General features: G+C 37.6%; 1 protein-coding gene across 1 annotated transcript in view; it reads left to right on the forward strand.

The window, feature by feature from the left end:
• The first annotated feature begins 776 nt into the window (after positions 1-776).
• Positions 777-26,600, forward strand: part of LOC149834799 (mitogen-activated protein kinase kinase kinase NPK1-like) — a 35,772-nt gene continuing 9,948 nt past the window's right edge. Inside the window, exons 1-9 of the mRNA XM_090010297.1 lie at positions 777-1,064; positions 1,175-1,216; positions 1,681-1,746; positions 1,838-1,948; positions 2,037-2,117; positions 2,226-2,303; positions 2,474-2,556; positions 16,003-16,084; positions 16,220-16,320. Coding sequence (XP_089866423.1) covers positions 777-1,064; positions 1,175-1,216; positions 1,681-1,746; positions 1,838-1,948; positions 2,037-2,117; positions 2,226-2,303; positions 2,474-2,556; positions 16,003-16,084; positions 16,220-16,320 — 932 coding nt within the window. The remainder of the gene's footprint in view (positions 1,065-1,174; positions 1,217-1,680; positions 1,747-1,837; positions 1,949-2,036; positions 2,118-2,225; positions 2,304-2,473; positions 2,557-16,002; positions 16,085-16,219; positions 16,321-26,600) is intronic.

Here is a 26,600-nt window from a genome sequence, read left to right on the forward strand (position 1 = left end):
AAGTAGTCCTCCCGCACAACAATTGATGGAGCCCTCCAAGTTATAAAAAACAGTTCTCGAAATACTTCACACGACCAAAAAATATGTTGTGTGGTTTCTTCAGGCTATCGACAAAGCACACATCAACTTGAAAATTGAAACCCTAGCCTTTTGATATTGTTATGGGTTTGTATCCGATTACGAAGAATCAACCAAGCCAATACCTTGGTCCTTGAAGATGGTCCCTTCGCCCATAAAATATTCTTGGGGATCCAGCCTGGACTTTGGAGGTAAAAGAAAACTATAGAGTGGACTTGAAAAACTCTAACGTTTATGATTGCCCATTGAAGCTAAGATATGTCTACCCCACGTTGCCATCTTGTCTAATTAGTTTTTTTTATTCGTCTGATTAGTTTATTGCTTAAAAGGATCTGCAGTGACACACGAGACCCCCTCTTCCCTCTCTTTGAAATTCAAACGTACCACCAAATAGTGGGTTTGGGGGGGGGGGCACCATCTACCTTTGCATCCCACGATCCAACGGCGCGTACGTCCCCGACCTCATGACCGTTACGAACCCCACAACCCCATTTTCAAAACGACAGAACCGCCCCTTCCTCTGTCTCTGCCACTCCACACTTCTGTACGGAAACCCTAATCCTAAGGATCCCAGCAAACCGATCGCCTTCGTTTCCTTCTTCCCATTTTTTTTTCTTCCAATTTTCTCTTAAAATTAGGATTGTTTCGATGCGATCGCTCCCCGTTTCTTCCAACCGGAAACCCTAGGAGGAAGAGAGATGCAGGATATTTTCGGATCGATCCGGCAGTCGCTCGTCTTCCAGAGCTCCGCATCTGATGCCGACGAGGATGGAGGGCTGATGAAAGGGATCCGGAACTGCGTGAGGCGGTCACGGATCGGATTCCTCCATAGATCCCCGCCACAGCTGCCTCCACCGCGGTGCCTCCCGGACGACAATGCGCCGCCAATCCGGTGGCGCAAGGGGGAGACCATCGGGTGCGGAGCGTACGGGCGCGTCTACATGGGGATGAATCTCGACTCTGGGGAGCTTCTGGCCGTCAAGCAGGTCGGTTCTTCAGGGAATTCTCAACAGTTCGCATTTTTTTTATTGAATTTTTGGTTTTCATTGTTTCCGATGCTTGCTTCTTGATTCCTCCACATTTTTGTGTTTTATAGGTTTTGATTGGGGCGAACAATGTGTCCAAGGAGAAAGCGCAAGTAACAACCCTACTTGTTCTAATTCCCCTTTTGGTTGCTCCTTTCTAAATATATATGTTTTTTCAATTGATTTCCATTCTTTCTTTTTAGCCATTAGTTCATTGTGTCATGAAATTTCCGATGCCTGAACACACTGTATACATAAAACTTTTTTTTTTTTTTGCATTTTAGATAAATCAATACACTACAGCTCTTGCGCAGTTCCTTGCTTGCTCTGCTGATTCCATGGTCTGAATTAAAATTGGTCTTGTTTTTTGAGAGAATTGTTGCAAGGACACATAATCACTTTTTTAAACACCAGTGTTTGTGTTCATTGCTCATGTTTTTCAGTTGCTACAAGAGGAGGGGATGATTGTCTTTCCTCGAATTTTGCAATTCATTCCCTATTGAATCCTAGGATCTTTGTAATTCCCTCTTTATTTTTCTTTTAGTTGCTGGGTTTTTATTTTTCCCTTGGATTTTAGGCTCATATTAGGGAACTTGAGGAAGAAGTTAAGCTGCTGAAGAATCTCTCTCATAAGAACATAGTGGTGAGTGTTGCACTACATGGTGCTTTTACTTTTTTCATGCTTATTATCTAATCTACTTCCATTAATGGTTCCTTCATGTTGGGTTCATCAGCGCTATCTGGGGACAGCTAGGGAGGAGGAAGCCTTGAATATTCTTATGGAATTTGTCCCTGGTGGATCCATTTCATCGCTTCTTGGAAAATTTGGCTCTTTTCCAGAACCTGTAAGTGGTTATTCTTCCCTGACAATGAAACAGAAAATGTATAAATGTTGGTGCTTTAGCTTATTTTTGTTTTTGCACACATATGCAGGTTATAAGAATGTACACAAAGCAACTGCTTCAGGGGCTGGAGTATCTCCATAGAAAAGGAGTCATCCATAGGGATATCAAGGTTTTAGTTGTTTCAAAATGTGTTTGTGATGAAATATCACATTTCTGTTGCGTGTATCTTTTGACTCGAGTTGGCTTATTGGCCTCTGAATATGTCTTTGTATTTCAGGGGGCAAATATTCTAGTTGATAACAAAGGTTTCATCAAGCTAGCTGATTTTGGTGCTTCCAAGCAAGTAGTTGAGCTGGTAATTTTATATGTTGTTTCCTATTCTTTTTGATGCGTTCATGGCTTGTAAGAGCTGATTTTGGTGCTTCCATGCACACTTACCCCTTTTTATACCTTTCTATGCTAACTTTGCTATTGCTATTACAACCTGTGGAGCACTAGCTCATTGGCACTTGTGGGTTATGACAGGCGACTATATCAGGTGCCAAGTCGATGAAAGGTACTCCCTACTGGATGGCTCCAGAAGTTATTCTTCAGACTGGGCATGGCTTGTAAGACCATTACTAAACCTCTATAATTTGTGGTTTAATGTTTTTGTGGAAATCGTACTGTTGCATGAGTTAGGTTCATCTTTTAATGTTACTCTTACTTCACTTGTAGATTTTTATCCTTATCAATGTTAATAAATTCAATTGAATGCTTTAAATATGTTAATGTTTAAACCTTCAAAAGATTCAAGTCTAGAAAGGAGATCCTCTCCTTGGCAAGAGTTTTTATTTTTTTTCTCGGTTGGTCTGTGCATGTGTGTGTATGGGGTGTGTGTGCATGTGTGTTCATTTTAGAGCTGGCATTCATAAGAATATGATCCATTCTCTTGCCATGTGCAGATGATTATGATTTTCACTATCTGATACCTATTTTTCCTAGTATGCTTCCACAAATAACTAATTGGTTATGCCTAGGTAAACATGATCACTTTTAAGTCCAATTTTTCTAGTCAAAGTAGCTGATGGTTGCAAATAACACAATGAGGAGCGTGGCACTTCAATTCAAGATCCCTTTGAAACAGAATAGTGAATTTTGTTAGCAGCAAACGTGGCAGGAGCCTATGTAGTTAAAAGCCCTGACTAGGCTGACTAGTCGGTCTAGGCTAAGTAAAATGCCTAGGCTTTGCAATTCCTAGGTGGGTACCTTAAAAGGTACCAATTTTGCCGACTAGGCATCGACTAAGGCACCTAGTCGGCGACTAAGCTGCCTTCGCCTAGGCGCGAGGGCAGTTTAGTTATTTATTATTCATATATACATTTTGTTATTTTTTTGTATATATAATTATGTGTATGTGTGTGTGTGTTTGTGTGATTTGTTCTGTGAAATCATGAAAACATGCTTAGTTATTATATTTATATATGTGTGTGCTACTTTGCTTTTGGGATTTTTTCTGTGAAACATTGAAAGCTATAATTAATTTTAATTGATTATGTTTTTTATAGATGTTGTTGAGAAACTATGTTTTGATGACAATATATGCTCCCCCTGTCAAAAAGCCATATGCATAATAATAATGATATCATAAAAATGCATAGAAAATAAAAGTTTAAGTTTAAAGTAGGGATCAAAGTATTTTTCTCCAACATAGGAGACAGGTTTTTTTTTTCTCCCCCTTTGTCATAGACAAAAAGGAGGGGATCAGAGTATAAAAAGTATTATTACAGACCAAATAAAAAAGTTCATTCGGAATCGGATGTGTGATTAAACTTCTGGAGTAGAGCATCTTGACCGATCTTCAATGATTGAAAGACTTGGTGCAGAGAAGCTTGGTTCCTCAGTAGGAGATCCTGAGAGTTCTGGACGTCGACAAGGGCGGAGAATGTCTAATTCAGAAGTTGCTGCTGGATCTGCCTCACCATGGCCTTCGTCGTCAGAGTGGTGTTGTGACCCTTCCTCAAGGAAGTAGGAGTCATCAAAAGCATGAATGGAATAAGAGACGACATCATTTTGAAGTGACACTTGGAAATACTGAAGAATATGGGTGATGAAATAACCGAATGGGAGAGAACGGAAGGTACGAAAATTAATCATGTTATTGAAAATGATGCTGGACTAATTTATGGGGAAGTTACAGAAGATCGCATAGATGATGAGAGAGATTTCGTTTGCCACAAATCCCTTGGATGGTTGTTTAGGGAAGACATTGGATGAGAGGATCTGTGACAATAGCAGAGCATGAGGTTTCAGATTGTTTGTATGCCATGGGAAGTGGGTTGAACGAGTGGAGTGGAGGACCTTCTTAAACACAGTACGATCTATAGGTACTATGTTTGGGAGTTCGATGCCATAAGAAGAAATGTTAAGAATACAGCCTAACAGAGGAATGTCGAAAGAAGTGATTTTTCCATGGACCATGGATGTGATAGTTGACTGGTCATGGTTGACTGAAAGGTTGGTGTAGAAAATTTTGATTAGCTGAAGATAAATAGACATAGAGTTGGACGATCCTAAGATATAAACAAAGTCTTGAAGAGAGGTTTCTAGGTCGAAGGAGGTGAATGCTTCAAAGTGGACTAGCTTACCAGTTTCTATCGACAGAGAGTTAATGGAGTGAAAGTGGTGAATGAGATCAGGATATCTCAATTCAGCTGCCTTAATCATGTTGACATCAGAAGATCTTGAAGAAGATGCCATTGCAAGTAATCTTGAGAGAATAAAGGCTTGGAGAGAATGAGAGCTTGGAGAGAATAAGAGCTTGTAGGTTGATATAATTTTTCGAATGAATTCGTGGGGAGTGAATCATTTCATTAAATAGAGGATGAAAATTGTTATAATAACAAATGAATGACAATTGAAGTGAAGGAAGTTTGGATTGTAGTTGAATTGAGAACTCGTGAGTTGCAACTTGAGGCACTTATGAATGATAGATCAAATCATTCTTTGGAAGAGTGTGTTGATAAGAGTATATTATATTATGATAGATGACAAGAAAAACATAGTTTCAAAAATTGTTTTTCTATATAAGGAAATTTTAATATAGGAGAGTCCATCGTATTGTGAAATTTGTCATGGTTTGAGTATGAAGTGCTCTTTGGAAGTATAGTGTGTGATTGAAATCGGATGGATAAAAGAAAGAAGAAATGAATGGAGCCAAAGAGGTGAGTTACACGATGTAAATAATGATCCATAGATTTTAAAGATTTCCGTTAAAGAGATGAGGAGATGTGAAAAGAAGGTGTGTGAGAGTGTTATAAAGCAATATCATGTGATATGAATAATGGCCTAATAAAACAAACAAGTAAAAATTTTTTTACTTAAAGAGGATATATTCTAAATTCGTAAGGGATGCATTTAGAAGAAGACAAAGGAGACTTATGAGAGAAGAGTGATGATTGTTTATAGAAAAAGTAGTTTTTATGGATAGGCGTGGAAGGAGCAAGAGTAGACATGAAAAAAAGGTGATGTCATACATGGATTTTCGAATAAGATATGAATGGAGAAGAGGACAAAAATAATTGATGATTGACATGAGATGAATGACATAAAGTAATATCATGATTGTCTAGAATTAATGTTTATTTGAAAGACAGTTTTTAAAGAAACTCGATATGAGAGAGTTCATAGTTTTTTTTTTTTAAAATGAGTTTGTCAAGGCTTGTAAAGGGGCCAAAACCACGGTTTTGAGATGACAAAAGGTGGATTCAAATTTCGTAGAAGAGAGAGAGAAAGGTGGGACCAATGAAACAGACAACTAATACTTAATTGATTTAAAAAATATATGAGAAGAGAGACATGATTGTCGAAAATGAGTTTTGTAAGGATTCTTATAGATATGTGTAAAAGAGGTGATTGGACATAAAGTTGAGTGTACTTTGAAAGATGTATTGACAAAGAAGAGTTTGACATAAAGCATTTGTTTTTGTGTTAAAAAGCTTGTGGTGTACGTGTATCACTATTTTTGACTTTGAAAAAGGTGGTAAAAAGGGAATGAAAACAAAACATAAAAAAGAATAAACACTCGATTATGATGATAGTCTAATAAGCAATTCGTAAATGAATGTGTGAAGACATAAAGTGCTTGTGACATTCTTACATGTTAAATTTTATGTAGTAAATTTATAGTTTAATATTTGTAAAGGTGAACTCATGTAAAATGATTTTACTATATCCCAATTAGTCATATGAATTAAATTTATAAATCACTTAATTTACAGATTCCTAACTCTCTTCTAATTCTTATAAAGTCTTCATTTTTTAAAGGTTTAGGGAAAATATCTGCTAATTGTTTATTAGTGGGTATAAATTCCAGTTTGATTATGTTGTTTAGGACTTGTTCTCTTAAAAAGTGGTGTCTAATTTGAATGTGCTTAGTTCGTGAGTGTAAAATAGGATTTTTAGATAAGTTTATAGCACTTGTATTATCACAAAAAATAGTTGTATTTTCAAATTTTAAACCAAAATCTTTTAAAGTCTGTTTCATCCAGATGACTTGTGTACATGCTAGGCTTGCAGCTATGTATTCAGCTTCAGTAGTTGATAATGATACACAGTTTTGTTTCTTACTGAACCATGAAACTAGTGAGTGCCCTAGCATATGACATGTTCCACTTGTGTTTTTTCTGTCAGATTTACTTCCAGCGAAGTCAGCATCATTGTATGAGATTAAATCAAATATAGATGATTTTGAATAAAATAACTCAAAATCAACTGTGCCTTTTAGATATCTCATTATTCTTTTTACAGCTTTAAGATGTGATTCCTTTGGATTTGATTGAAATCTAGCACACAAGCAAACACTGAACATGATATTTGGACGACTAGCAGTTAAATAAAGTAGTGATCCTATCATACCTCTGAATAACTTTGTATCCACAGTCTTACCATCTTCATCTCTGTCCAGTACAGTAGTTGTGCTCATAGGTGTATTCTTTGAAGCAGTTGAGTTCATGTCATGGTTGCCAGTTGAGGAAGCGGGAGCGGGAAGCGATACGGGAAGCGAGGCACTTTCAAAATTTTAGGAAGCGGGGAAGCGTGGGGGACCACTTAGGAGCGATTCGGGAAGTGTCTCGGAAGCGACCTAGGAAGTGTCTCGGAAGCGACCTAGGAAGCGTCTCGGAAGCGAGGGGGAAGCGAAAAAAATAAAAATAAAAAATAAAAAATACAAAAAATTTGAAAAAAACAGGGGAAGCGAGGGGGAAGCGTGGGGGAAGCGAGGGGGAAGCGTGATGGGAAGCGCGCTTCCCATTAAAGGGAAGCGCGTCCCCCATTAAAGGGAAACGCGTCCCCCATTAAAGGGAAACGCGCTTCCCAAAAAAGGGGGACGCTTCCCCCCACTATTCGGAAGCGCGACGTTCCGCGCTTCCGAAGCGCGCTTCGGGGAAGCGCGCTTCCCCTTTTAGCTAGGCGCTTCCGGTAACCCTGGTTCATGTTGAACCCCTTCAGAAGTTCATGAGCATATTTAGACTGATTGATTAAGACTCCATCCTTGGTTTGCTTAATATGTAGTCCAAGAAAGTAGGTGAGTTATCCCATCATACTCATTTCGAATTCTTTCTGCATGGACTTAGAAAAATCTTCACAAAGACTGTTGTTAGTAGATCCAAAGATGATATCGTCCACATATATTTGAACGATTAAGGTATGATTATTCACTATTTTTACAAATAAGGTTGAATCTGCTTTGCCTATAGAAAATCCAGTTTTTAATAAAAAAGTTTTAAGTTTGTCATACCAAGCACAAGGTGCTTGTTTTAAACCATATAAAGCACGTTTTAGTTTAAAGACATGATCCGAAAATTGTTCATTTTCAAAACCTGGAGGTTGTTTTACATAAACTTCATTTATAAAACCATTTAGAAAAACACTTTTAACATCCATTTGATATAGTTTAAAATCCATATAGCTTGCATGTGCTAAAAACATTCTTATAGATTCAAGTCTAGCAACAGGAGCAAATGTTTCATCAAAATCAATACCTTCCTCCTGATTGTATCCTTGAGCCACTAGCCTTGCCTTGTTTCTTATAACATTACCTGTTTCATCCAGCTTGTTTCTGAAGATCCATCTTGTCCCAATAATTTGATGATCTTTTGGTCTTGGTACAAGATCCCAGACATCATTTCTTTGGAACTGATTTAGTTCTTCAGTCATGGCTAGCATCCAGAACTCGTCAATGATGGCTTCATCAATCTTCTTTGGTTCCAGTTGAGAAATGAATGTCATGTTTGCAATCCGTTCTAGTTGAGCTCTAGTTTGAACCTCCTTGGTCAGATCTCCCAAAATCTGCTTTTGAAGATGATCTCTGATTTCAGGAAATGTTCTTTGAAGATCATCTTGATTAGGTTTAGTTGTGTTATCTAAGAAAAAATCTGTACTTTCAAGATCATCATCGTTAGTCTGCTTATGAACAGATTGATCAATAGATTCACAAAAATTGACATGCATAGATTCTTCAATAGTATTTGAACTCTTATTAAAAACTCTGTAAGCTTTACTATGACTTGAATATCCTAAGAATATGTCTTCAACAGATTTAGCATCAAATTTATCAAGGCTATCTTTTGTGTTAAGGATAAAGCATATTTACACCCAAAGACTTTAAAGTAGTCTATCCTTGGAGTTCTGTCATAGAATAGTTCATAGGGAGTTTTATTTAATAAGGGCCTGATAGGAACTCTATTTGATATATAGCATGTAGTATTAACAGCTTCTGCCCAAAAATATTTGGCAAGATTATTATGTTGGAGCATAGTTCTAGCAGATTCCTGAAGGGTTCTATTCTTTCTTTCTACTACACCATTTTGAGGTGCAACTCTAGGAAAGACAAAGTTATATGAAATACCATGCAAGTTACAAAAATTTACAAAAAGATCATTATCAAATTCTCCTCCATGGTCACTACGAATTTTAATAATAGTAGAGGATTTTTCATTTTGTAACTTTTTACATAAAATTTCAAATTCATAAAACGTATCACTTTTGTTTTTCAAAAATATTACCCAAGTAAATCTTGAGTAATCATCTACAATGACAAAAGCATATTTATTATGATTAAGACTAGCTACCCTGGAAGGACCAAAAAGATCCAGGTGGAGAAGCTCTAAAGGTCTTTTACTTGAAACAATATTTTTTGATTTGAAAGATGATTTTGACAATTTTCCTAATTGACATGCATCACAAAAATATTTCTTTTTAAATGATATTTTAGGTAACCTACGTACCAAGTTGTTCTTAGCTAATTTAGACATATAATTAGAGTTAACATGACCCATTCTCATGTGCCATAACTTTTGAGAGTCATTATTAGCTATAAGACAGTGTTCAGTGATATTCTCTAGGTATAATTCATATATGTTATTTCTTCTTATACCTTTTAAAATAATATTTTCGTTGGTGTCTGCTATGAGGCATGCATCATGTTTAAACCAGGGTTACCGGAAGCGCCTAGCTAAAAGGGGAAGCGCGCTTCGGAAGCGCGGAACGTCGCGCTTCCGAAGCGTGGGGGGAAGCGTCCCCCTTTTTTGGGAAGCGCGTTTCCCTTTAATGGGGGACGCGTTTCCCTTTAATGGGGGACGCGCTTCCCTTTAATGGGAAGCGCGCTTCCCATCACGCTTCCCCCACGCTTCCCCCTCGCTTCCCCTGTTTTTTTTAAATTTTTTGTATTTTTTATTTTTTATTTTTATTTTTTTCGCTTCCCCCTCGCTTCCGAGACGCTTCCTAGGTCGCTTCCGAGACGCTTCCTAGGTCGCTTCCGAGACACTTCCCGAATCGCTCCTAAGTGGTCCCACGCTTCCCCGCTTCCTAAAATTTTGAAAGTGCCTCGCTTCCCGCTCCCGCTTCCCGTATCGCTTCCCGCTCCCGCTTCCTCAACTGACAACCATGGTTTAAACCTAACGTTATAACCTGTGTCACACATTTGACTTATGCTTATGAGGTTATGTTTTAAGCCTAACAAGGAGAACATCTTTGATAAGAGCTTTATCGATATTACCAATATTGCCAATACCAATTATCAACCCTTTGTTGTTATCTCCAAAGGTGACCGTTCCTCCTTCTTTATGATGAAGAACAACAAAAAGATCTGGATGTACTGTCATATGTTTTGAACATCCACTGTCTAGTATCCATCTGTTCTTCTTCTTTAGAGCCTGCAAAACATCAAGTAAAGCTTCTTTTTGGTACCCGATCAGGTCCCTTTTTGTTAGACTTTGGAACCCATATCCATATAGATTTGGGTTTGTCTACAGATTTAGAGGAGTACATAGTATTAAAATTGAAGTTGTAATACTCCTGTTTAGGCTCAGCAGAACTTTTGACAAAAGTAGTCCTTTGATTCATACAAGAAGGTTTATTTATATGAGAGTAACCAATATCATTCTTGTAAAAAGAGAATTTTTGAGAGGATAAGAGTTTATCCAGGTTCTCTTTCCCTTTGGTAAACTTGAAAACCGTTTTCATAAGGTTTTCAGTTTTGTTTTTTAATTCTGAAATTTCTACTTGAAGATTTTTTGTCTTGGAATTAGTAGAACTGATTTCAGAAGTAAGAATAAAATTTTTCTTTTTCAACTCAGAAATTTCAATACTGAGTTCTTCATTTTTTTGGAGCAGCTCTAGATTTTCAGATTTCAAAATTTTGTTTTTGAGAATCGTTTTTCTTGATTCTTCAAAAAGTTCTTGAAAAGCATTTTGAAGTTCTTCAAAAGAAAAATCACAAGATTCACTTACAGAGCTTTCTTCTGCCATGAAGCACATGTTAGCTGTTTCAGCTTCATCATCACTTGACTCTTCACTTGTGGATGATTCTGAATCATCCCATTGAGCATGCAGAGCCTTTTTCTTGAAGAACCTTTACTTTGGTTCCTCAGTTTTGGATTTTCTTTTTAGAAGAGGACAATCACGTCTTATGTGACCTGACTTATTACATTGATAGCACATGGTATCTTCCTTAAAATCTTTCTTTTCCTTGTGCTTATTTGATAGCCTGTTCTTTCTCATGAAGCGCTGAAATTTTCGAGTAAGCAACACAATTTCAAATTCCTTTTTTGAGTCCTCATTCTCAGAAAGGGTTGGGAAGGCTAGAGTTTTCTTTGTAGGTTGTTCCTCTTCCCTTCTTTCCTTCATATGAGTTTCATAGGCCATACGATTGCCTATTAAGTCATCCAGAGTAAGCTTGGATAAATCTTGAGCTTCTTCAATAGCTGTTGTCTTTTTCTCCCAATCAATTGTGAGAGATCTCAAGATTTTCTTCACCTTATCGGTCTGAGAATAAGTTTCTCCCAGAGATTTAAGGTCGTTGGTGATGTTGGTGAATCTTGTAAACATCTCTGTGATGGGTTCATCTTTATTCATTTTGAACAACTCATATTTTCGAACCAGAGATGAGATCTTGACTTCTTTCACTTTGTTGGTTCCTTCATGAATAACCTCCAGAGAGTGCCAAATATCATAAGCAGATTCACAAATTGATATTCTGTTAAATTCATTTTGATCAATGGCACAATACAAAACATTCATAGCCTTTGCATTTAGATTGGCCATCTTATTTTCTTCTTCAGAACATAAGCTATAGTCTGAGGATGGAGATGTGTATGGATATTCAACAATTTTCCATACAGCAAAATCTATATACTTTAGAAATATGACCATCCTGCATTTCCAATATCCATAGTTGGAGTCGTTGAAGAAAGGAGGGCGAGATGCGTGTTGTCCTTCAATGTCACGAGCATAAGAGGTTGATGTCATTTGTGCTGGAAGACTAGTTATGTTGAAACCAGCAAAACCTGCTCTGATACCAAATGAAATTCCATTAGAGGGGGGGGGGGGTGAATAGTGAAATATGAAATAGATCGATAATCTAAAATTTAAAGGCAAAAAGGCACAACACAAAAAACACAAGATTTATACTGGTTCGGTTGAGTTACTGACCTACATACAGTCCCCAAGCAAAATACTTGAGCCTTTCATTATAAAATCTGAGTTACCGGATAAATAGTACAACACCCTCTTCCTCAGAGGTCTACTTCTCTCAACAGAGAAGGAAAACACCCTCTTTCACAGAGGTCTACTTCTCTCAACAGAGAAGGGAAACACCCTCTTTCACAGAGGTCTACTTCTCTCAACAGAGAAGGAAAACAGTGAATAACAGAAAGTTACAATACTTCCTAAAGAACCTTCAGAATGATATGAATGCACGAATGAAGATTCTCAGAATGTCCTTTTCTTTTCACATAAATGATTCTTTTTGTCAAAGAGCTTTTCTTGACTTTTTCTCTTTCTTTTCTCTTTATTTTTCTAAGCTCTCTTCTTCGAATATTGAATATGAATTTTTCTCTTTGTAAGCTCACATATCTTGTTCGAAATACTATTTTGTTAGTGTATATATAGCCTCAAGAAAATAATCGTTGCCTTTTTGAAATGATTGTCCTTTTGGGATATGAGGTGTTAGGTCATTTCAAAAACAACTCTGTGTGTACTATATTGTTTTTTCAAAAAGTCTTCTTTCCATAAGTGTAGCATTTGGGGTACACTATTCGTTGTTGTATTTTAAATGAGATATAATTTGTAAAATGTCTATTCTCATAATAAATGATTTGTAGTACATTGAACGTTGGAGTGTAAGTTATCATGTAGTTTTGTCTTTACTCAATTTAATGATTTGTAGTATATTAGTGTTTTTTTTACAAATCGTAACTTCTTTAGTTAAATGTATGTAAGTACAATAAATGCTTTGTTGAGTACTTTATTTATAAATGGTCATTTCTCAAATGCTTTTTGAGGTGTCATTTAATGTTTACAGAAAGAATAATGACTTTAAGTAAGTCGACATTCTTGAGTGTGAATTTTATTATTAAATAAATAGTCATTTCTCAAATGCTTTTGAGGTGGCTTTTAATGCTTACAGAAAGAATGATGACTTTAAGTAAGTCTACATTCTTGAGTGTATAAAATAAATAAAGTCTTTTCCAAACACAATTGTCTTGTATATAAAATAATATTTGTTTTCTCAAATTGTCAATTCAAGATAGACGATTATGTATTATGATTAAATTCATTTTGTCTTTTTCTTTCATACTTGAAATCATTAGCTTTTATTTCTTTTCAAGTTGTCTTTTTTATAAATGCATGTTAGAAGATACAATTAATGCTTTTGAAATCATGAGCTATTACATCTTGTCAAAATACCTCTTCATAAATACTTGTAAGAGTAATGATTTGTTTCAAAAAGGTGTTTTTGAAATATCATATCCTTTTATGAAAACATAGCTTTTTGTAAATAGATGATTTGTATGATAAAACATGTAATATGAAATATGCAATATGCATGCTTCTGAAGGTTCTGTTACATATGACTCTAAAGAAGAAAAAAGTCTTCATCTTGAAGTAGCCGATCTCCTTGGATGATCTTTAAGAATGTATGGCCCATCAAGCTTTTTCTTCAGAGAGCATGATTGCACCAAATAGTTATACTTGAGCAGGTTGTCTCCATTCTTCTTAGGTGAAATAACCTTGCATCAAATACTCGTTAAATGCATGACAAATCATATCTAGTCATAATATAACATTTTTCATGAAGGCATATCATCATATCAAATGCTTTAATATGATATGATGATATGCCTTCATGAAAAATGTTATATTATGACTAGATATGATTTGTCATGCATTTAACGAGTATTTGATGCAAGGTTATTTCATCTAAGAAGAATGAAGACAACCTGCTCAAGTATAATTATTTGGTGCAATCATGCTCTCTGAAGAAAAAGCTTGATGGGCCATACATTCTTAAAGATCATCCAAGGAGATCAGCTACTTTAAGATGAGGACTTTTTTCTTCTTTAGAGTCATATGTAACAGAACCTTCAGAAGCATGAATATTGCATATTTCATATTACATGCTTTATCATACAAGCCATCTATTTACAAAAAGCTATGTTTTCATAAAAGATAATGATTTCAAGTATGAAAGAAAAAGACAAAATGAATTTAATCATAATACATAATCGTCTATCTTGAATTGGCAATTTGAGAAAACAAATATTATTTTATATACAAGACAATTGTGTTTGAAAAAGACTTTATTTATTTTATACACTCAAGAATGTCGACTTACTTAAAATCATCATTCTTTCTGTAAGCATTAAAAGCCACCTCAAAAGCATATTTATTTAATAATAAATTCATACTCAAGAATGTCGACTTAAAGTCATCATTCTTTCTGTAAACATTAAATGACACCTCAAAAAGCATTTGAGAAATGACCATTTATAAATAAAGTACTCAACAAAGCATTTATTGTACTTACATACATTTAACTAAAGAAGTGACGATTTGTAAGAAAAATACTAATATACTACAAATCATTAAATTGAGTAAAGACAAAACTACATGATAACTTACACTCCAACGTTCAATGTACTACAAATCATTTATTATGAGAATAGACCTTTTATAAATTATATCACATTTAAAATACAACAACGAATAGTGTACCCCAAATGCTACACTTATGGAAAGAAGACTTTTTGAAAAAACAATATAGTACACACAGAGTTGTTTTTGAAATGACCTAACACCTCATATCCCAAAAGGACAATCATTTCAAAAAGGCAACGACTATTTTCTTGAGGCTATATATACACTAACAAAATAGTATTTCGAACAAGATATGTGAGCTTACAAAGAGAAAAATTCCTATTCAATATTCGAAGAAGTGAGCCTAGAAAAATAAAGAGAAAAGAAAGAGAAAAAGTCAAGAAAAGCTCTTTGACAAAAAGAATCATCTATGTGAAAAGAAAAGGACATTCTGAGAATCTTCATTCGTGCATTCATATCATTCTGAAGGTTCTTTAGGAAGTATTGTAACTTTTTGTTATTCACTGTTTTCCTTCTCTGTTGAGAGAAGTAGACCTCTGTGAAAGAGAGTGTTTCCCTTCTCTGTTGAGAGAAATAGACCTCTGTGAAAGAGGGTGTTTCCCTTCTCTGTTGAGAGAAGTAGACCTCTGTGAAAGAGGGTGTTTTCCTTCTCTGTTGAGAGAAGTAGACCTCTGTGAAAGAGGGTGTTTTCCCTTCTCTGTTGAGAGAAGTAGACCTCTGAGGAAGATGGTGTTGTACTATTTATCTGGTAACTCGGATTTTACAGTGAAAGGTTCAAGTATTTTGCTTGGGGACTGGATGTAGGTCAGTAACTCGACCAAACCAGTATAAATCTTGTGTTTTCTGTGTTGTGCCTTTTTGCCTTTAAATTTTAGATTATCGATCTATTTCATATTTCACTATTCACCCCCCCTCTAGTGGAATTTCAGATGTGAGTGTTATTTTATTTCTGATGAATTTTTCTATAAAATCCTGAAAGCATGTTTAGAATTATGAATTATGTAATATGTTATTTATATATGTATGTGTTATTGTGCTTTCCATGAAATGTTGAAAGCATATTTTGTTTATTATACTGAATATGTTATAAATAATTGAATATATATATATATATATTTGTGTGTGTATAATTATATATATGTATATTCTGGTTATGTATATTAATATATTTTGTGAAAGCATGTGTAATTTTGTACTTGTGTAATGAAATCATCTTATTAGTAAAAGAATTAAACATATTTTTATGTATATTTTGTGTACTTTTTTATATTTAATTGGGGTACTGACTAGTCCGACTAGTCCTCAACTAGTTTTTTAAGGGTCTACCGACTAGGCACTGCCTAGCGCTTTTGACTACATAGGCAGGAGCCGAAAAGCAAAGCTCTATGTTGAGTCTTAACATTTGTGAGTCTTCAAGTTAATTTTGAAAGTGTGGACTATGGAAACGTGAGTGATATTTTGCTATATTTGAAAATTTAAAATGTTTGTGTGAAATAAAACACTTCCTTCCATGGATCTTATAGCCTCAGAACATGCTCCCTCATTTCTTCCACTATTGAATTTTATGTTGCACTGTTTCTTATGAATGGATGGAACCATGTCTCCTATTTATATATTAACGGAAACCAATTTTTCAGCTCGGCTGATATATGGAGCGTTGGGTGTACTGTGATTGAGATGGCAACAGGGAAGCCTCCTTGGAGTGACAAGTACCAAGAGGCATGTGTTTTGGATATTCTTCCAAGCCATGTATTTCTTCTTATTGTGTACCAAAACAATATTACATTGGATGCAAATTATTTCAATTAAAAAATTGCATATTTTTTCTAACTTATTATTTGTGCTCTACTTCAGGTTGCTGCATTGTTTCATATTGGAACAACTAAATCACATCCACCAATCCCTGAGCATCTTTCTCTAGAAGCGCAGGATTTTTTGCTTAAATGCTTGCAAAAGTATGTGGAGTTTGTAGTTTCTTTTGTCTCATACCTAGCCTGTAATTATATTAGTTTTTACTATCAATTCTATCTCATGCCTTTCTATGCTATCCTTATCAATTCAAAATTTAGCAGCATCAAAATTAGTTCTACCTTGACATGGAAACATTTTTTATAAATAATTTTTTTTTAATCATGAAATAAAGATTGTTCTTGTAAGACCACCACTCATCAGTTCAGTAGAATGTAAGTGAACATCTCATTCATAAAAATGTACTCTTATTTATTTATTTTTTAATTGTAGGGCCCTTTCTTTTATTGCATGTAGCCGGCCATACTTCCCACATGCTTGCAAAAACTCATTGATGTGTTGAAGCAATGAATAATCAAAATTATTTTTAATCATTTTCTATCTCTTGACAAACATGTTAATTCCCTAAAAGTGGCTCTATAATGTTAGGGAATGTACAAACTGTATTACCCATGTGTGCTACTGCTACCCCCCTTTCACGTACATAAACATTGTTCATGGGAGTAATATTGTATTTTTCACCCTTGTATTATTTCTGGTTCATAAGGGTACTTTAGGAATATCAATGTTGGGGTATGGGGATTGACTCCTTTTATTGTTGTAACCTTTTCATTTTGAAGTTAATGAAGCTCTTTGAAGTTTCTCTCGTTCTTCTCTTTATTTGCCCTAATCTCTTGGATTTGTATATGGTATCAGAGCCATACACAAAACAAGATTAGGGTTTCTGTGAAGACATTGGAGGAAAATATAGGCCTCATCCTGCACCAGAACAGTCATATATCGGTTTGTGTGCCACTTGTTGATGTCAGCTCAGTTGAAGGGGGTATGCTTGGGTGAGGCAAGAGATTGTTTGCTGGTGATTTTAGAAGGTGTGTGAATAAATTTTTTTGATGATCTGACAGTGGGGCTATTTTAAGGTGATAGCTCGTTGTGGGGGTAGATAGGTACCAGTTTTGAAGATTTGATGTTTCTGACCTAATCGATGCAAGTTAAAGGCGTCTTTGCATGGATTTTGGTCGTTTTATCCAAGGAACTAATTGATACCATTTTTGTCTGATGGTAGGGCTATTTTGAGGTGATAACTCGTTGTGTCAGTGTTGTAGTGTGTTGATTGCAGCAAGGTTGGTAGTAGTTCTTGGTTACTGCTTGACATATTTAGGTAGGCTATTGCTTGTTGATTGAATACATATTGGTGTTGACTGTTTGTTTGCAGTTGATATTATGCAACTCCTTTGATTGGAGCTGTTTTATAGTAGTTTTGTATTTGGCATTCGTTCTCTTTGGTGTTTGTGTGACCATGTGCAGCATCGAATTGTAGTTTGGAGGATTGGGTGTGAAATGGAGAAAGGAGATCCTATTCAGCTTACTCTGGTGAAACTCGACAGGACCAACTACATTTTGGTCCGATTTCATGACAACCATCATTGATGGAAAAGGCTTATGAGGGTATCTTGATGGTACCAGTGTGAGGCCTAAGGAAGGTGATCCGGATTCTGAATTATGAGACTCAGATAAGGGAATGAAAAATGAATAATGCAAAAGTGAAGTCATGGATACTTGGTTCTGTTGAACAAAAGATTGCTATGAATATCTCTAAGTTCCAAGAATCCAAAGATGCATGGGGATACTTGAAGCAAGTTTATATGTAGGAAAATTGGGCAAGACAATATCAACTCATGCACGATCCGAGGTTTCTAAGGCAGGAGAACAAGTCTATTCAAGACTTTTATTTTGAAATGCAACTATGGGATTCTCTTGCCTTGATAGAAAGAAAGTAGCAAGAAGTGTGAGAAATGCAAAGATTGCAAGGCATGTGTGGATGCTGAAAATCAATCGAAGGGAACTGTGAGATTGATTGAGTTGCTCATGGGACTTCGTCTTGAATATGATAATGTGAGAAGTGCTGCCATTCATAAGACTTTTCTTCCTCCACTTACATAGGCTTTCTCTAAGCTGATTGCAGACGAGACTAAGATGAAGTCTCGTTAGTCCTATCCTATAGGAGATTCTTGTAATGAAATGAGGAATCACAAGTGGTATGCCTAAATACGCAATAACAAGCCACTAATTGGCAAGATACATAAAGTCACAAGGTGTCTAGGCACAATAGCACAAGAGAGCACAAAAGAACATAAAAAATAATGTATTTTATTGATAAAATGCTCTAAAGAGCCATGCAAATAAGAGGGGACAAGGTCCCTATTTATACAACAAAGGGGAGCTAAATAGAGTTGTTGGGAGTTCCCCAATGGTCACATTTGTGACCCCGTTGGGGAGAATCCCAACAGTCCTATAAAGTGGACAACTTAGTTTATGGTCAAAAAGTCGAAAAAGTAAAACTAGAAAAAGTAAAAAATAAAAAAAGAGGAAAGTCCCTAATGGACTGTGCTAAGTACATATGATAAGAAAGACAAAAAATACCCCTGAGGGTTATGTTAATATACAACTATATATATATATATATATATCAAAATATATATGTATATAATAGCATACATGCATACGTAAATGCATACATTTTAACAATTCTGTTATGATGGCATCCAAGCAAGGAGGGAGTTATGGTGGAGCGAAGGTTGGGACATCCAAGTTTGACATGAATGGGGTTAAATGTCATTATTGTAAGGAGATGGGGCACATGAAAAAGAATTGTCCAGTGCTGAAAAGGAAGACTGCTAAGATTGGTGGGAGTGCTTTTGTATCTAGTGCTTTGAGTGGTGAAAAAAGCATTGGAAGGGATGAGGAAGGAGTGATGGCAACAACATCTTCTTTCACCTCTGACACTCCGCAATCTGTTCACTCAAGGCTAGACCAACTGCAACAACAAATTTAATAACTCTTCTCTTTATCCACAACTTCAACTGCTTCCGCTTCTTTGGTACCTTTGGATGTGCTTTCGCAGGTATCTTTGATATTGGCCCTAGTTGGTTAATAGATTTAGGAACTTCATGTCATATGACTTCTAATGAATCCATATTGACCAATTATTAACCATGTTGTGGTACCTTTGATATCACAAATGGCTCCCTTATGAATGTTGTGGTACCTTTTGCTTCTAATCCTTGTGAAAAACTTAATTTTCCTGAAGTTTGCTTAGTTCCTTCTCTTATCTCTGTTGGCCAAATCACCCAATACAATTGTGATGTTGTTTTCACTTCTAACCATTCTTTTGTGCATGATCGGTTGTCAGAGAAAAAAATTGGGTTTGGGCATAGGAGAGGCCATCTTTATTTCGTGGACCAATTGGATCAATGCTATGGAGGTGTTGATAGACATAGTGTTGGTGCTACAGTTTTGGAGACTTCTGTCTTATGGCATCGTCGACTTGGTCATGTGTCTGGCTCTAGGTTAAAGTATGTGATGTCTTCTGGTCTATGTCACACGGATTCGGCTAGCAGGGTGCCGCACCCGCGTCGACGCGATGCGACGCGGGTGCAGGTGCGGCACCAGGTGCGGTCAACCCGACCCTGGGTGCGTTGACCGCACCCAGGGTCATTTTGATCCAATTTTCAGATAAAAGATCCTTCCCCACAAAACAATCACGCGCCTTCTTGTGCACAGACACCACCACATTCATCAAAGAAAACCCTAATGAACAAAAAAAAATCGAGACCCACACCCCAACAAAAAAGAAAGAAAAAACATTCACCAAACGGATTGCCCAAACCCAAGAAAGAGAAGAAACAAAAAAGAGCCCCATCGACGACCAATCCGTCGATACGACACAAAAAACAATAGAAAAAACTCACGGATCGGGAACCAAGAACTTACTGTAGGGTCGGTACTATGCCAGAGGGATGCTTAGAGAGATCGACCGGCTGGCTACCTTCTAGTTCCTGATCGGACATCTTCCCCGACCTCAGATCACCCACTCTCCACTCATCAACCGCCGATCGCACCCAAAGAAAACCCAAGAAATAAGGATCCCCAATTTCTCCTCATCGACGAACGATTCCGGTGAAAAAGATTCGTCCGCCGACGGGAAATTCGTGGGATAGTTCGAGATCGAGGAGGGAAAAATTTGAATTCGATGGGTTTTATAGCGGGAGAGTGAGGGAAGACAATCGCTTATATATACGAGAGAGAGAGAGGGTTTTGTTGGTTCGATATAAGAGAGAGAGAGAGAGAGAGAGAGAGAGAGAGAGAGAGAGAGAGAGAGAGAGAGAGAGAGAGAGAGGTTTACTATCTTCCCAAGGCTTTGTATTTATACTGCCTGACCGGCTCGACCCGTAACCCTAAAACAGATGCCCACCGGCTATCCCCGGTTGGCGGTGGGTGGGTACCGTAGTATATACACGTATAGAACATTCCGCCCCCGACATCCGAAACCGATTAATCGGGTTTGGTAGCCAGAATCGAATCCAATTAATGATCGGATTGGAGTTCGGTATTTAGTTTTGCATTCATACCCGAATCCAAAATCCGATTAAAACCCTTAAGTATCGGATTTTAAGCTAATTGGATCAGGAGGAAACCCCCCTCCCATCATTAACCACAAATTGACTGGCCTTTGGTTGGTAAAACACAGATGTTAAGGTGTCGCACCCAGGATCTGAAGGACTATATATATATTTATATATATAATTTTTTTTTATATTTTTACCGCACCCCCGCACCCGGGTTTTTTGGAAGTGCCGCATCCCCGCACCGACACCCGCACCTATGTGACATAGCTTCTGGTGTTCTAGGAAGAGGTGGGCACTAGGTCGGGCAACCCGCTAGCCGGCCTGGGGACTGGGCCTAGGATAGTATATTTAGCCCTGGCTCGGCCTGAACCTTGCCTCTGGCCTAGCTCGGCCCGAAGCGGGTCAACACGGGCTGCTTGACCACATCTTGGTCTGGTCTAGCCTGTTATTATATATAACATAATATATATAATATATTACATATATTATATATAACATAATATATATATAATATATTGCATATATAACATAATATACATAATATATAATATATAGTATAATACATTATATAAATAATATATGCTATATTTTATAAATAATATAATATATATTATATAATAGGGCTGGTCCGGCCCGTTTAGGCCCATGTGCCTAACGGGCGGACTGTGGGGTTTTCCCAATGGGCCGGCTTGTCATTGATGGGCTGGGCCAGCACAATGCCCACCCCTAGTTCTAGGTAGTGATTGTACCTGTGAGGTATCGGTTGAGGTCTAGTGTTGCGAGAGTTGATTGTACCCGTTTAGGCCCATGTGCCTAACGGGCGGACTGTGGGGTTTTCCCAATGGGCCGGCTTGTCATTGATGGGCTGGGCTAGCACAATGCCCACCCCTAGTTCTAGGTAGTGATTGTACCTGTGAGGTATCTGTTGAGGTCTAGTGTTGCGAGAGTTGTAGGTTGTGTAAGAGTCATGCTCTTAGGAAAGTTGAGTCTGTTTGTCCTTTTGACGTAATTCACTCTAATATTTGGGGTTCATCACCGGTTGTGTTCAAAGGAGGGTCCATATACTTTGTGACTTTTATTGATGACTTTACTAGATATACATGGATATATATTATGAAAAATAGAAGTGAATTGTTTGAAATCTTTAAAAAATTCTATGTTTATGTTGAGACTCAATTTGCAGCTAAGGTTAAAGTTTGTTTAGAGGGGGGAGAATATGTGGGGCATAATTTGCATGAGTTTTTGTTGGAGAAAGGAATGGTGCACCATAAATCATGTCCATATAGGCTAAAACAAAATGGAGTGGCAAAGAGAAAGAATAGGCATATACTTAAACCACTAGAATTCTTTTATTCAGTACTAGGACTCCCAAGGAGTTTTGGGCAAAGCTGTGGGAACTGCAGTCTACTTGATAAATCTGATGCCTTCAAGGATCATTGGAAGGGTCTCTCCATATAAGAAGTTGTTTGAAAGAGAGCCTGATTATGAGTTGCTAAGAGTAATTTGGCATTTCTTGTCTTGTTCATATTCCTTCTCAATTTAGGGATAAGTTGTCTCTCAGATCAATTAAGTGTTGTTTCATTGAATACACTGAAGGACAAAAAGGATATAAATATTTTGATCATGTAGGAAAGAACAGGCATGTTGAGTTCTTAGAGCATATGCCATATTATAAGAACGAGCATCAAGTTGAGAAATCTGAGTCTACCTTCTCATTTCTTGTCCCTTTCTCAGAAGATTCAGAAAAAGATAAGGAGTGGATTACGTATGAGCGAAGACCTTCAAGGGTGCCTACTCACTCTTTTCTTTAATAACATGATTAGGAATATGAAGTGTCATTTGAGTCAAGTCCCAATACTTCCCAAGTTGATCTTGATCCGAAAGAACCTGTGCCTCCTTCTATCCCTCATGTGTGTAGGAGTTCTCGCCTTTCTGTTCTTCCTACTCATTTTGTTTCATATAAGTCTTTTTTCGTTACTCACTAGGCATTTTTAGCCATGATCCAATTCTATCATGAACCTAAGTCTTATGCTGAAGCTGTGTTAGATCATGAGTGGCAGAAAACTATGTGTGAGGAGTTGAAAACCCTGGAGAGGATGAAAGCTTGGGAGTTGGTAAAGCGGCCAGAAAGAAACAATGTGGTTGGTTGCAAATGGGTATTCAAGATCAAGACAAAGGCTAATGGGTCGGTAGAGAGGTATAAAGCTCGACTTGTGACAAAAGGTTATAGTGTAAAACCCACAAATAAAAAAAAATTTATCAGACCCAGACCCGGATCCGACCCGAATGCTTAGTCGGCTGTGTGCTTATAAAAGCACGCAGTGGCAAAGGGGGAGGTTTCTTGAAACCTCCTTCCCCTCTGTTCTTCTGTCCTCTCTCTGTACTCTCTCTCCCCCCGACCCCCTCTTGTTTCTGCTCGCCGGAGATCCACCACCATCGCCTCTTTCTCGTCTCCTCCCTGCATCTCTCTCGGTTCTCTTGCTGTCGGGATTGGCGCAGGATACCCCCCTCCGACGACCCACCACCACCGGCGACCTCCCGTCTGGAAGTCAGTTCGTACGACGGATCCCGCTCGCGCCCTGCGACCCGAGCCGTCCATCGCTTACACCCGCAGATGCCAACAAGCTCGTAACTCCCTAAGGTTGAGAAAGATTGCACGGAGGACTTGGACAATTGAATTGAGTTCAATTAACTAAAAAGGCTAATTAAATAAATATATATGCATATATATTTATACGAGTACGCGTTTAACTCAAGGACGCGGTTTCGCGATCCTTGTCCTTTACTTTCTGTCATGTCTTTACTTTACAGTCATGCTTTGCGCCCAGGCTCTTGCTTTTGCAAATGTTTCGTTACTGCCTTGCTATTGCAGATGATGCTCAGGTTTTTGCTCATTGCATATGCTATAAAGGCATCCGTGTGGAGGATGCAAGAGGCATTTACCACTCTCCCTCTTGCGACAAGAGTTGAGTCAGGAGCTTAATGATACATCATCGTCTAAGGAGAGAGATCCCTAGCAGGGATCTTGGCTTTTCGAGTGAGCAATCCTGCAAAGTAGATTTGAGAATTTAGGGAGTTGCGCAAAAGCATCAAAGACTGCCCAAATCGAAGTATTTGGAAGGATGTGATTGGCTGGTTCTGTTCGTCTATTTGACATATCTCGGGTAACCCCGAATTGGGGGCTTGAGCAAACTTCTTAGCGGGGGTTCTGTTGAGAAACCCGTATCCCATTCATTAAGGTCGGTATCGAGTCATGCGAGACATGTAGATACCACGATACTGGATAAGATTCTAGAAAATCGCATGCCAAATGTTGGCACAAGCTGTTGGCTGTTTCAAAAGATAAATAATGTCAAAAGTAAAGTTTGAGACACATTACATCTTTGTGAAACACTTTTGTTGAGACTCTTATTGAGGAACTATACCCCTTTCATCATAGAGTACTTGCAGTCGTACACTACACGCTAGTACTACGATGATCGGATGAGACGGTCGTGCGACCTCGAACAGTGCTAAATGCACAATACTGTAAACACATAAAAATTGGATCGCCTTCACAAGTAAGATGCTCATTTGGTCAAAAGACCCGAGCATATAGAATGAGTCGTCAGTTTACCCCTGATGCACTCATTCACTTCTTGTAGTCTGGCAAGGGAGAGGACAGAGCGGTACACACTCCAATGGACAGGTTGTTAATAACCACCCCACGAGCAAAGATCCGGCCTCCTCAGTCATTGGAGTTAGGGAAAGGGACTACCAAACATGATCCTAGGTGGTAGATCCCATGGACTTCTACAAAAGTTGGATGCATCAGTTGCCAAGTACCTGCTTTTGGAGAATCATCTCTCGGCTAAAGCCGTCCCCTTAGGAGCGGACTCAACTAGCTATTCGGGTTATTGAAAATACATAGAATAACAAACACCCAAACTAGTCTCAGTTGTTTCTACGATTTGTCTGCGCGTACTCGCAGGCCAGTAATATCGAAACATAAGTCTGTTCACACTGGTTGATGGGTCATAAGACTTGCTAGTTGCGTGGTAGTTCACAGCTTACGATCAAATGAATTGCCATGTTGCATTTGACAATTGCACTGCTTACTTTCTTTGAACTGCTTACCTGTTTAATTGTTGATCTGTCTTAAACTGCTTAGTATGCTGAATTAAATGCTCTTAATTCAGTTTCCTGTAGTCTCTCTTGTGCACCTACAAGTTTTTTGCGAAACTAACCCATTCTATGGGTACAGGTGATAATTAGGTACACCACGAGCGATGGCGCGATGACTTCAAGATTTCCTTTTCTTGCTCTTAGCTCGCGTCCTGGACGTTTTTTGGGTTTTGTCACAGATTTTCCTTTGGATATTCAAATTTTGTACTATTTGGGAACTTCTTTAAATGAAAGTGGTTTTTTCAAGTGTTTTCCAAGTATCATGTGTAGTGAATTGTGGTTCTTTTAGCTAGCATGCCCAAAGTTGTTATCTTGCCTTTCTAAATTCAACAAAAGAATTATCTTCCGCTGATTACATAAACAAACTCTAAAAGGAAAGAGATTTTCTTCTAGTCTCTTGCCTGTTTTCTGAAAGGTTCGAAAGTTTGAAATTTTGGGGCGTTACATATAGTCAACAGTATGAGATAAATTTTGTTGAGACCTTTGCTCTAGTTGCACATATGACTACTATTAGGACCTTGTTAGCTGTGACAACTGTTAAGAGATGGGACTTGTGGCAGTTAGATGTCAAGAATGCCTTTTTGAATGGTGATTTAGAGGAGGAAGTATTCATGGAGCTACCCCAAGGAGTCATTGACAAGGAAGGCAAAGTGTGGAAATTAAAGAGAGCTTTGTATGGTTTGAAGCAAGCTCCAAGAGCATGATTCAATAAATTTAGTAATGCAGTTACAAAGTTGGCCCTCAAACAAAGCTTTCATGATCCTGCATTATTTTTAGCATCCTCTATTCAAGGGCAACACATACATCTATTATATGTAGATTCTATGATAGAGAATGTGAAATCCCGATTGGCAGATAGTTTTGAGATGAAGGATTTGGGTAAATTGAAGTACTTTTTGGGATTTGAGGTTGTATACTCCTAGAGAGGCTACTTGTTGACTCTGGATAAGTATGCAATTGAGTTGATTAGCAGAGGATAAGAAGAAAGTTGATATTCCTGTGGAAGCCAACTGCAAATTAAATCACTCTTTGGGTGATCTCCTCGATGACCCTACTGTATATAGGCAGTTCGTAGGGAGCTTGATTTACTTGACCATCTCCAGGCTAGACATTACATTTGCTATGCATGTGGTGAGCCAGTTCATTAGTGCTTCTATGTCTCCTCACTTGGCAGCTGTGTTGAGGATCATTAGATATGTTAAAAGCACAATGCATTATGCCTTATTCTTTTCTGCTTCTGCATTAGAGTTGAGAGCTTATTGTGATGCAAACTTTGGGGGGAGTTTCATAGGATATGCATTCCACCACTGGATTTTGTTTATTCTTGGGTGACTCTTTGATATCATGGAAGAGAAAAAAACAAAAAAACAAAGAGTTGCTCATATCTTGGCAGAAATAAAAACACTCTTTGATATCATGTATTCCACCACTGCGGCGGTTGAGTATCGTTCTATGGCCCATATCAAGGTACAAATCACTTGGTTGAGATGATCATCACATGCTATGAGTGTTGCTGTTGAAGGAGTTACTACATTGTATTGTGACAATAAGAGTGCTATTCATATAGCTAAAAATCTAGAATTTCATGAGAGAACTGATCACATTGAGAACTAAGCATACTTGGAAGGAATCATATCATTGTCTTACATTGGGACCACTAGTCAAATAGCGGATTGCTTTACTAAGAGTTTGCCTTT

The sequence above is a fragment of the Nuphar pumila genome, chromosome 6 (genome assembly GCF_984573655.1).
Source record: "Nuphar pumila chromosome 6, dmNupPumi1.hap1.1, whole genome shotgun sequence".
Taxonomy (NCBI): domain Eukaryota; kingdom Viridiplantae; phylum Streptophyta; class Magnoliopsida; order Nymphaeales; family Nymphaeaceae; genus Nuphar; species Nuphar pumila.